This window comes from Calonectris borealis, chromosome 17, assembly GCF_964195595.1.
Source record: "Calonectris borealis chromosome 17, bCalBor7.hap1.2, whole genome shotgun sequence".
NCBI lineage: Eukaryota > Metazoa > Chordata > Aves > Procellariiformes > Procellariidae > Calonectris > Calonectris borealis.
The window spans coordinates 12365445-12378065 of NC_134328.1; the positions used below are offsets into that span (position 1 = coordinate 12365445).

The following is a 12621-nucleotide window of genomic DNA, read 5'->3' on the forward strand; positions in this document are numbered from 1 at the left end:
TAATGTAACTAGTAGCTAATTTGAACAACATAAGTGCAACACAAGCACAAAGAAATCTTTGAGTTGATCCGTTTTCATTTAGTGAAAGATCACAGGATAAAGAATATTTCAAAGACATTTGAGAGATGCTGATTGATGGTCATAAAGCTCAAAGTTTATACTGAAGCAGTTACAACCGTCAGCAATACAAATTTGCCTGTCCAACACTCCCCTTTGCTTCCTTGATACAACACGGATTTTAGCAAGTAAATTGATAGAAAGCTAGTAAGGAAGACACAAATGCAGTTAAGGATTATATTGCAATTAGCAGCTACAATATGGTAGAATCCTTTTTTGTTAGGGTAATGAACGCATGAATTTCTAATGGAGGTGTGTAGTGTCAAATGTAGAACTGATAATGGATTGAATAAACTGAAAAATGTTTCCTAGTATGCAGGTACTGAAGGCATGATTGTTCTACCTTGCACTGGACAGCTTGTAATTACGATTATGTATTGTCATAATGGCGCTATTGTAGTCTCACTATGTCTGACCTACCTGCTCCAGACAGCGAACATTTGCTCTAAAAGTAGGTGCTTTTGTTTTAGACCAGGGTACTTTCTGTGTTTCCAGTTTAGAGGTGTGATGAGAGGAAGGAAAAAATCTGAATTAAATGAAACTTAACAGCTATTCTGTTTAGTCATAATTTTTTCAATAATTCCTAAAATTCATTAGGGCAAAACAAAGCACAAGTAGTAACAAGATCCTATTACTTTATTTGTATAAATAAAATCTTCATGTTAAGATTTTGGTTGCAGTTTGGGTGGGGAAAGAGTGGTTTGTTTTTTATGAGAGCCAGGTCCTTTGCATTCTAAAGTGCAGAACATGGAGAGGATCCAAAGGTAGGTGAGGGAGGGGGGTTTGGAGGTCTGCAGCTTGTTTCCTAACTTGGATTGCAAGTTCCTCCATCACCACAGAAATGCAGAAAGATGGAGAGGTGATAGCCAGCTGTGAAGAGAGAGGGAACTGCAGCAGGTGGGTAGTTCCTAGCAATACCCTGGTTCCTGGAGCAGCTGCTTGTGTTGTGCTTGGGGAGGGAAAGGTGAGGAGAGCACTAATACTCTATAAGCAGACTGTGAGCAAGTAAGTTCCCATTCATGTTGTGGGACATGTTCTAAGGGTATTTCCTTTTCTGTATATGCAGGGACTGAAAAGTCGAGGTCATTCTGTCTCCACTTATTGCTGCTGACTTAGTGTTTTGTGTGAAACAGAAGGGGGAAGTACAGGTTACAGAAAGATAAATGTTGTTTATTTCTTTTGATACAGGCACATTTCAGGTGTGCAGAGACAATTTTACCTGATTCTCCTCCTAAATATCAGGTGTGTGGTGTGGTGCTAATAACTAACCAAAATCACTCTATCCTTTTTTAACAGCATGACATAGAAATAAATAAAATTGTATCCACAACTGCAACAAAGACAGATTCCTCTGTAATGTCTAAATCAATAAGTTCTTCTTTGGATGACACTGAAGTTAAGAAAGTAATGGAAGACTATAAGAGGCTTCAAGTAGAAGTTCAGAGGTTACGGGAGGAGAATAAACAGTTTAAGGTAAAGATACTTCTTTTTTTTTCCAGATTTACCCCTTTCCTGAAAACGAAGCTTCCGACTTAAAGGTTTGGTTGCCTGATCTTGGTACAATATTTTAATGTTGTCTACAAATTAAAAGATAGTTTAGGTTTCTCTCTATAAATTGAGAAAATGCGTTGAAACCGATGCTTCCTTTGAAAGGAGCGTACAAGTCATGCAGTCAGAGAAACTGGATAGCAACCCAAAGTAATGAATTGCCCTTTTTTCTTTCCCACCTAATTTTCTCAGTCTGAATTAAGCATTCAGTGTTGGATTTGGGCCTGCTCTCTCAAACTGATGGGAGCTTGAGGGCAGTGTTGTGCAAATACAGAATGTTTTAGTAATTGCACCTATAATATGCAGTTGAAATGACCAAAGTAAGACAGATTAATAGGAAATATGCTTCTTGTCATATCCAGCACATCACTGTGAAATCAAGTAATTGAGAAGCCTTTATCACCATGCTGAAAAACTCTTTTAAGTAGTTTCATTTGTTGTAAATGTCTAGTTTCATAGATTACAGCACCAATGAAAATTTGGAATTTGTGACTATTGGAGCCCAGTGAAAGGAGTGCTGTTCTGTCAGGTCTGATGCTGCTCGGCTGGCTGACGCATGAAGAAATTCTTTAAACATTTGTAAACCATTTTTGTTTTACACATAAAAATAATGTATGTATATAGCTGAGACACGATCTTAACTTCTCCTTGTGTTCTTGTTTTCCCGGTGTCTCACAATACTATAAGTACTCTATGATTTTATTTTATTTTTTTGCAAATCAGTCTTGAATAAACACTCTACAGGAGATATCTAGAATTGAGCTGATGTCTTACAGTAACATCTTAAAATGGTGAGCTGTTTGTTCCCTTTGTGGAGTATTAGAAACATCTGTAAAACATCAGAAAACAATGTTAAATTACTGCCAGCCACCAGGTGCTGTCAGTGTCAGGATAGAGTCACTGTCAAAAGGAAGTTAAAATATCTTAAAATGAAAATGTGTTGTTTCTAGCAGTAAAATTACTGTATAGGTAAACAACATTTTATTGTTGACAAAAGTCAGTTGTCCCCATCCAGACTTACAGCAGTAGTGAGGTATCAGGTAGTCTGTGACTTTTAATTAATAAATAATTAAAAACTTGTTTTCTTCCAGAACATTAGGTGGCCCTTTAAATTCAAAAGTGAGAAACACTGACATACACTGAGCCTTTTGAATTTCACTTATCTGAAAATTTTTAAGGCTGCAGTAACTTTTATTACAATTTTATTTCTGGAGTATTTTTTTATGTATAGACCGGAGGCTTTTGCTTCAGTATCTTATACTTTTGCACTATAATACTGTATCACATAAAAAAGTCTAACACTTGCTTCAGCTGTATACAAGTTAGGTCACAAAAGGCTCACTTCACCATCTCCTGAAGTGCTCTGTGCGTGGAATGGAGTGTGCTAACACACAGCTGTGCTGCACAACAGTTCAGATCAAGTTGTGGGAAACATCGTCTCCACTTGAAATGATAATACCTGGTGTAAAGATGTTGTTTTATCTGTTGTCTCATACATCTTTAAATCAAGAGAGCTGTCAAACTCATACCAAGAAAATATCCTAATTATTGCCATTAGTTTCACACCAAAATGTCAGCATTAATATGATGGGGGAAATAGATTTCCCTTCAAATGCTGGTAAAATTTGCTTGTGACATCTAACTAGGGGAATGATGTGTGTAATTGCCTTAAAGTTGCATATTTTTCATAACCTATCTTAGTTATATTGAAAAGCATTTTCCCCAACAGCACTGTATTTGCTTACAGAGCAAGAAAAGCATCTTCATGCTACTCCCTCCATCATTGTTTTTGAGGTTCTGGAGCTGTCTCCAGACTTTGGACAAGTGTTCTTGCAGGCTTCCTCATTGCTTCCCCTATTACCTTAGTCATACGTTCCCCTGTTACCTTAGAGAACTCCCACGAGCATGTGGTTTTTACTCTGCTAGTCAATTAGATATAGAATTCCTCTCCTACCTCACTACCCTTTCCTTCTCAGGATTATCTAGGAAATAGAGCTCTAAATTAGCTGTACATTAGCTTTCGCCTATTATATTATGCCCACCTAAAATAAATACGGTAAGGGTGAATATTTAAAGCTTTTTTTCAGTAGAAGTAATCAATATATCTTCCTTTAGGAAGAAGATGGACTGCGGATGAGGAAGGCACCCCAGACAAACAACCCAATATCTGCTTCTGCAGCTGCTGTCAAGGACGAAGGGCTCAGCTCCAGACTACTTGCTTTGGTGGTTTTGTTCTTTGTCTTTGGTGTAATTATAGGAAAAATAGCCTTGTAGAGGCAGCATGCTGGAAATTGTAAATTGGTTTGATGGTTCTGCCATATCATTGGATTAAATTTATTCATAACAATGTTTAAAAAAAAAATTAATGTATGACATCTCACAGGTCTTGCCTTTAAATTACCCCTGCACAAATACTATGTAACATAATCTAGAAAGTTTAAAATGTACAATGAGTGAATGAATGAAAGAGAATATTCCTCAATGATGAAGGGGGGGGAGAAAATCATGATTTAACACTACAATGGAATATTGTATATGTCATTTTAAACATTCTTAGACCCTGGTACATGTTGCTGGATTACCTCTTTTTAAAAAAAAAAAGGAAAAAAAAAAAAGGAAAATTAGAAAAAACTATTCCTCCACTGCTGGAGCTGGCCCTATTGGATGTTTGGAGCTGGGTTAGGCAGGAGGTGTTGATAACTTCTGTAAAATACGTTAATCCACCATTCTGCTCATAAATTTAACAGTTTCTGTCAGTGTCTTCAACTCTGTGCAAGTTACCAATTTCTTGGCACTTAAATGAATAGTGAGAAGCTGAGAAGAATAGTATGTGGCAATGCTGAATGTGCTAGGCATCATTAAGAGGCATATATTGACTGGTATGACGCTCGTTTGGAATAAAGGTCAATGCCTTGTTCTCATAAAGGGACCAAGCTACATTGCTGTTGGTTCATTTAGTTGAATTAAAATGTTATTCAGAGATGTTTAATGCATATTTAACTTATTTAATGTATTTCATCTCATGTTTCCTTATTGTCACAAAATTGACTAATACTATATAGTATGAAAAGGCACCTGTTTAAAGCCAGTGACTAGAACTAAAAATTTGCTGCTGTAGTGATGCAAGATTCTTCTGCCTCCTGGTGTTTTGGGCACTACACAATTGTTGGGAGTTTTGATCATCTGAGCATTGGAGAAACAGTGGTCAGGAAACTGTTTTTGTATGTAAATACGTCTATCTAGGGGAAAAAATATTAGTAGTAAACTAGTCCTATGCCGTAAAAGACCAATCCTGTTTGACTATGTAGCATCTTAAAAAAAAAAAAGAAAAAAAAAAAAAGAAAAGAAAAATTAAATAAAGCCCCCAAATTAATGTTTCTTTTGTTACTTTTGTCATGTTCTCACAGTTTTAGAGGGGGGGAAGAAACAGTGTTCTCTGTCAACTTAGTTTGTTTATGGCATAAGGAAACTTGCAGCCTTGTTTCAGGATGAATTTTTTTTTTCCAGCCTAATTTTAAAATCAATCCAAACAACCCCATCATGAGCCTGATACGCATAAGTGTTGTTCAAAGTAACCATGCTGACTGCTGAGGTACAAGGTAACTTCCCATTTTTCAGTTTAGTTGGGTTCAGTAGTTAAGATGCTTGATAGCACGTTGAAAATAAGGTTAAGGTAATTTTGTTTGTAAGCATACTTTTAATACAAAACAGATAAACTCAATGTGTTTTAACATGTTGAACTTCAGTAGATGAAATAGCTTTTGAGCAGGTAAATTCCCATATATTCTTAGATGGTAGGTCCAAAAACCATTGGTGACAAGTTTTTGTAACACCTTTGAGGATTAAGATACGTCTTTTAAAAGTGACTTCTTTCATTCCTTTATTATTCCTGTGATTTCTTGAGAAAGCTGTTTGGGCTGCAGCCTGTCTACTACACGCGTTGACCTTTATATTTGTTCCACTTGTGTCTCAAGCGCTTTGCAAGTGCAAATATGTGAAATTTTGTGTGAGGTTTAATAAGAAAATAGGAGGAAAAAATCTTAACTGGTGTGTTCAGATTCTGAACACAACTCTGGAAGTATTTCTAGAAGATTCAACAGAAATGAGGGGTGTATCTTAGCATTCTCAAATGCCAGTGCCTTGTCTGCTCTGCCTGTGAAGGGCAGAGAAGATGGGAAATGAGCTGGAAAGAACGAAGCAGTGAGTTCAGTGTGACAAATTGGGCAGAACTGATCAAGGAAAAGATACTTTCCGGGCAGTAGAAGCTAATGAAAACTTTTACATGAAACATTTTAAAAGAACCTTTTGAGAAAGACAAGGTTGTAAGTGATGTTGCGAAATTAGTTTTCATGGCTTTGAAGAATATATTTGAGAAAACCTTTACTGAAGTGAGACTGAACTATGCAGTTTTTTTTTAAGAGGGTGTAGATATCTTGATCTCACTAAAAATGTGTTATCAGAAGAGCTGAATTCCTAATTTGCTTTTTTAAAAAAAAAAAAGATACTAACTTTTTGAGAGCCCTTTGTTCTGCTGAAAAACAGCCTCAAAAAACTTTGTTTTAATCGCTGTCTTTGCAGGAGGATCGAAGCTTTAAACTGGTCTCTTGTGAGTGTATCTGTAATAATGTTCCAGGCAAATTTTACGCACACTATTAGTTACCACAGTTGACTTTGCTGGCACAGGCAGCTCCCAGATGAAGGCGAAAGCCAGCAGAATGTCTTCCTTCCAGTGTTCAGTAGCCTCTTCTTGGTGATCTGTGGCAACTTGGAACTTTAAATCATTTGTGAGCAAAGTTGTTCCTGTTGTTTGCACTCCAGGATTATAAAGAGGTCCCAGAAAACACTCTCATGCTTTGCTAGATGCCTTACAAACACGTGATCAAGGAGACCAACGAACAGAGGAGCTTAGTTAAGGATCTGTTGGTAATGACTGTAGCCTGCAGTTGGGGCTGACCCACATCATCAGTCCTAAACAAGACTGTTAAATTAACTGCTTATATTTTGGAACTTAACAAAATTCTGAGGTCTTCCCTAACCATTTCTGACAACAGCCTGCACAGACAGTAGCACTGAATTGTCTGGGTAATGCTTTGCTTTTGCTGAGCTTAAAATAAAATGACGGATCAGTGGAATCCTTATTACCTGTCTGTTTGACTGGACCCTTCTTTCATATGCAGTAGAAAGAAGTCTAAGGATGTTTTTTCTTCCAAGGTTCCTAGAAGGCCAGTCTGTAGATACATTGCAAAAATATATTGGATGGATGTTCTTAAGCCACCTGGATGTTTTGTAAGTTGTTCCTTGCATGGTGACACCAGAGCAATGTTTTCATGAAGTATTCATAGAAAGTAAATTATTCTGGAGGGCATTGTATGTCGTAGGAAGTTATGCATGGAACACAGAGATTCTAAATAAGATTATTGTCTGGTGTCCTCACACAACACCAGATACTAGAAAACTATAATTGGTACACGATAGTAGAAATCATGTATCAATGATAGTAGAAATACTACTTAATCCAATTTTTGTCCTTACTGTTATTTTAAGATGCCCGCTTGCATATACATCTATTGTTAATTTTTGTAAGAGCCAGTAGAGGCTGCTTAGGTAGTCTTCATTTTGTGGAGCTTTACACTCCTGTCTGCACTCTTTAGGCAAATTTGGTATAAATAGATATTTTAAATGTCTTGAAGCCTAGTACTAGGAAATGAATGGAAAATGGTTTCTACTATTTTCATGTAATTATCCACACCTTAAAGCAAATACCCCATGCATGAATGATCATAACTATTGCTCTGCATTGGCAGTTGTCAGCTGTGAATGCACAACTGGAACAATTGCATATGCAAGCTAGGCACCCAGTTTCAAGTTACTGTTGAATAGCCTTAGGGATTGAAGAGCAAGATAATACATGTATGTCATCTTGAGAGGGATTGATGTACCATAATGTAATTTTCTAAAAATACAGGATTGTAATAGCTTGATGGTGGTATTCCATGTTACTTTTTTGTCCGGAAATGCTTTGCAAATCGCTAGAGTTTCTTCTCACCAATAAACTATAAAGGGTTTCTATTCACTGCACATGTAAACTTGCAATTCTTACAACAACCTTGACTTAGCAGTCAGCATATTTACATAGTGGTGTGCACGCAAAAATGGATTGTTAATGTCTTAAGATACTTGATGCTGCAGTTGCCTAATGAAAGCAAGCTATGTTATCCTTTTTTTTTTTTTTTGAAGAAAATGCGTATGACACTTTCATCTCTTAATTGGAACACTTCCTTAATTCTCGGGCACAATAGTGACTTAACTGTAGTATTCTAAGTTTTTGAAACTATACTTCTTTTGCTCTACATGATGTCCTGAAATGCCATATCCTGAGTTCAGTTTTCTTTATAAAGTAACTGACAAAAAAACACAACCAAAAATCCCTCTGTTTGAAATTAAAGAACATGTAAAACAAACACTCTGAACTTCATGTTTGTTGTGGCTGTGTTACAGCTGCAATAGTACTTCACAGCAGCACTAGAGCAGCTTGGGGTTGGAGAGCTGCTTTTTCATTGTTTGAGAATGGGTTAGCATCCATTACTCAAATCCTCAAGTGAGCAAGTTGAGAAGGGACAGGTGGTGAGTGAATTACAGTGTACGTATTTGAGATTTTTTTTTTTTTTGAGTCAGAAACACTCATATAAAAAGAAGAAAATAATCTGTACAGGAGTGAGACTAGTTCAATACCATATGTGGAAGTTACTATTCTTTGTAATCAGATACACATCTAAAAATTTAATTTACTAATTAAAAAATATTTGTATAAACCAATGATTAGGCATTTTAGAAAGAAAAGCAACTACTGAGCAAGGCTGCTTGCTCATATAGTGAAACCTAGCACTTCTGTAGAGATACTTCATTAAAAGAGGACAATGGGATACAATGCTAGTATAAATCATCTGTTACAGTTAGATAAATAATGGGGTTTATTGTTCAAGCAGGGCAATGCTGATCCTTTGACCATGTCCAATTAAGATTTCTTTATATTATGCTGAGAGCTTCATGTGTACTGAATCACTTCGTCTAATGGGTGTCAGTGCAAAAGTGACATTACTCATTGTGCTGTTACTAACTTTTATTTTGATTAGCTTCAGAAGACGAAGTAATTGTGTGTTTCGACTACTCAAATCTGCCTAACTATAAAATTTGCTTGTTTTATTAATGGTTGAATTTTTTTTTACTGGATAAATGTAGATTATTTTTTAAAATAACATAAGTAAGAGCCAGCCAGAAATCTCTTACATATAATATTCTAATAAGCATGCACTTGCACACTTCCAAAATGACTATATACCTGTCATTTATTCCACCATTTCCTGTGGCTTCATTCCTTTTACAGAACTGCTTTTACTTTTGTACTTTGAAGAGTAAAACCTTTGCAAACTTTACTAAACTTCCATGTAGATCTTTTTGCCTCTCAGTCCAGGCCTAAGTTTGTCCTGAAGCTTCTGCATGAGTGAAAACTACAAAAAGGAACACTGAGTCTACGAGTACAGAAACAAGGCTGCTTTTCCTTGAAGCAAACTTGAACTTTGGATCTTTCCTCCTATGATCTGTCATTAGAAAGTGGCCTTTTCCAGATGGCAAAACAAAGAAGTTAAGAAAACAAATGAATTAAGAAGAATTAATTGAAGCCGCATATTATAAGTTGACATTATACATCTGGCATTTCTGTTTATGTTTCAGCATCAGTACATTTCATTCCTATTTAATAAGTTCCTAGTTTTGTGATTTTTTTTTTCAAGATTTCGAAGTGCCTATGAAAAACTGAAGAACAGCCCATAGTAAAGTATTGTTCCCAGTTTAGCTGTACTTCATTTTTTTAATCAAATCTTTTTCTTCAGTGGATAAACTCACAAGATTAGAAAAGCCTCTTGAACTCCCTCATGTTTGAGTTGGCAAAATTCCCACACACCATTATCCACACACAACTACTTTTAAAAGACCTTCATTAAGGCTGTACAAAGTCAAGCACTCAGAAGTTAGGAAATCGCAAACCAAGTTTGTGCACTATTAGTTTGGCCACTTCTTGTGAGTACGTTGCAGTGTCTGATCAAGCCTTCAGTACCTGGTCAGAAAGCAATCTAAGGCTGCCCAGAAGGTGTCTAAAACTGCCCAACCTTGTGTGCCTGACCGTATATAATCTTAAGTTCTCTTAAGATACGTATAATCAGGTTTTTAAAATTTGGACTTAAAAAATGGCATTTTGGTATTACGTGTAACCCACGTGTGTGTGTCAGGATTGAATCCTTTATGTTCTGCGTGTGGACACCAGTTCTTGACTTAAGCATCTGATGTAGTGGTGAGTAACTGAGCTGAAGCAGCAGGTTTTGTTTTCACATTTCACTGGCAGGCCACACACAAGTGTGATTGGAGCCAGGAGTTTTTACTTCAGTTCTGAGCCCAAAAGAGTGTTTCTGTGAAGGCTGCAGGCTCTCCAGCCCACTTTCTGTCCTGATCTATTCTGCCTGAGCTGTCAAATCTCACCCCATTCCCTCCCTCAGCCCTTTGGTTCAATCCAAGTCATCCTTTTTCCTTCACTGCTCCTTGGCAAAGAAACCAGTGTTCAGCCCAGTGTCTTTAAATGGCTTTTTTTCTCTGCTGCCTATTTATTTTCCATCTCAGTCTCTTTCTTCCCATCACCCTTCCAGTCTTGCTCTTCCCTGCCTGCCTGTCCCGGACTTTGGGCCCACGGGAGCACTTTGTGGCTGCACCCAGGCTGCCTGGCAGAGCGCTCCCGTGACGTGTCCAGCTCTGGTCCCAGATGCCTTTTCCCATCCTAGGGAACCACTCACCTTTCTGCCGCCTCTTTGATCAAATTTATTGCTCTTCCTCTTCACCCTGTGTAGAGTTTGGAGCAATGAGTCTTGTCAACCATCTCCTCTCCGTCTCCAGCTTTTTTCTGCTGTTTCAATGCAGCATATTTATTTATAGTAAATAGCATGCTTTTATATTCAGTGTGGATTGTTTATCAAATGAAGCACTAGCTCAATGCTGTTAATGTATCCAAAAGTGTTTTAAAACTTTTTTGTGTATTTTGTTTCTGTTTAAGAACTGTTTGGGAAATCTAGAATGCAAAATACGTTCTAAGGTATTTTAAACGGGGGCATGAAGACAGCTAATTGGAAAAATAAGTTACTGTTAATTGAGTTGTGAAGAGGAGATCAGACCCATGACGTTTGTCTGGCAAACTCAGCTCATGCTTTAAATTTTTGTGCCTGCTAGAGAAGGAGAAAATTGCAAAGGCAGCTTGTCTGAGTAGCTTATGATATTAAAGAAGGTATGAAAGACTTTCATGTGCAGACTTAGTGCAGGAAGCTAGTAAATGTATTCAGAGTGTTCGAAAATGATTTTATTTTTCTCTCCTTTTTGGAGTGGTTAAAAAAATGATTAAACTTTTGAAAAGTATTACGTAAGAAGTGAATGGGGAAGAGTTTTCCAAGACACATGTGCCTGTTACCATTGACTTTCAGCTGGTACTAACCTGCCAGTGCATCTGTTAGCCTGGTTTTTCTTCACAGGGACAATAAAAAGGTATATATTTATTTTACAGTTGAAAGGAATCCAGTAGTCAGGACTAATGTTTGTTTTCTATGTCCTAGACCTGTTTTTCTAATGCAGTGTTAGACATGAAACATGAAGTTACTTGGTTTTGTCTTGTTTATGTCAGGTAAAGATAAATGAATCGCAGAACTAGAAGTTGGTGGTTACCGTGGAATCCTGATTATATTCAAGCTAGGCATACAGCCATGCAAACTGCTAATAAATGTAATTGGTGCTTCAAAAGGGCATAGCTGAGCAAATTTCATATAAAATCTGGTAGTGAAGAAGAAATTAGATGGAAAACTGAATTAGAATTGGCAGTTTTCTAAGTGAAAGCTATTAAATGGTCAAAAACCCAACAATTTTGCAATCGAGAAGGGGGACAACTTTGGCTAACTGCCCATCCTGTTTCAGTGATGAAATGAAGGGAAAAATTAGATGTAAAGTAATATAAAACAAATAAGAAAAAGGGAAGCAGACAGCAATCAACTCTAAATGAGAGATATGAAGTGTAGAAAATTAATAAGGAAAGCAATAGCCAAAGGAAAAGAAAAATGTGTAGGTTGGAGTGCTTGGAGAGGGTGATAAAGAGCTGAAGTTCAGAGGAAATGTTTGCGGTAGGATAAGAACCATTGCTAGATACAGGTGGTAAAACTGCTAATGATGATGTAAGAGAACTGGAAAGGTGATGTCATTCATTAGCAATGCTTAATATGAAAAAGTAACATTTTAAAATTCGGTAGGTCTAGAAATCTTGTATCAGTGTTTCTGAGGGAGATACCTGGGGCAATCTCTGACCTGCCGATGAGGATGGCAAACGGGACAGGACGGCCCGGTGAAGTGCTTAACCAGCTTGGACACCCCCAGGGAGGGGGTGAAAAAGAAGTTGAATGTTAAGAAGGAGCGTGATGCAAGTCATTTCATTCTATCTTTGGTTTTCAGTTTTCTTTGGGATTAGAGTGAACTGAGTATATCTTGGGCCCCTGCAAAGCTTGGTGTTTTCTGACAATCGCACCTTTTAGCAGGTCATTCAAAAAAAAACCATAATGAAATGGGGATGCTCATAGAAGGGTTCTGCTGGGACCCGATACGATTCAGTGGTTCCAGATCACTGGTGAAGATAGAGATAAAATCACTACTGATAACATGACAATAATATTCATAGCCAGGTCCAGAGTGAGCAAGAGCCTCACATGTTCCCAGTGCAGTCCCAGGGTGAAAGACTAACGAATAAGAACGTGTTCTTGTTTTTAATTGCCGTTAGCAGTAAGTGATTATACTTCTGTATGTTTCAGCTGTGCAAGTTGGGAATTTTGGATGCAATTTGGATATTTACATTTTAAAAGAGAAGCTGAGTAATTGGAATGG

At 37.2% G+C, this 12621-nt stretch overlaps 1 protein-coding gene across 2 annotated transcripts in view; it reads left to right on the top strand.

Annotated features, from left to right (window-relative positions):
• VAPB (VAMP associated protein B and C) overlaps positions 1 to 6228 on the top strand; it is a 33428-nt gene extending 27200 nt beyond the window's left edge. The window contains exons 5-7 of one of the 2 annotated variants that reach the window (XM_075166595.1): positions 1306 to 1359; positions 1617 to 1655; positions 3781 to 6228. In XM_075166595.1, the coding sequence (XP_075022696.1) occupies positions 1306 to 1359; positions 1617 to 1655; positions 3781 to 3939 (252 nt within the window). In that variant the 3' untranslated portion in view covers positions 3940 to 6228. Of the gene's footprint in view, positions 1 to 1305; positions 1360 to 1413; positions 1591 to 1616; positions 1656 to 3780 lie in introns of both variants that reach the window. The other variant, XM_075166594.1, reaches the window with a different exon arrangement.
• The last annotated feature ends 6393 nt before the right edge of the window (positions 6229 to 12621 follow it).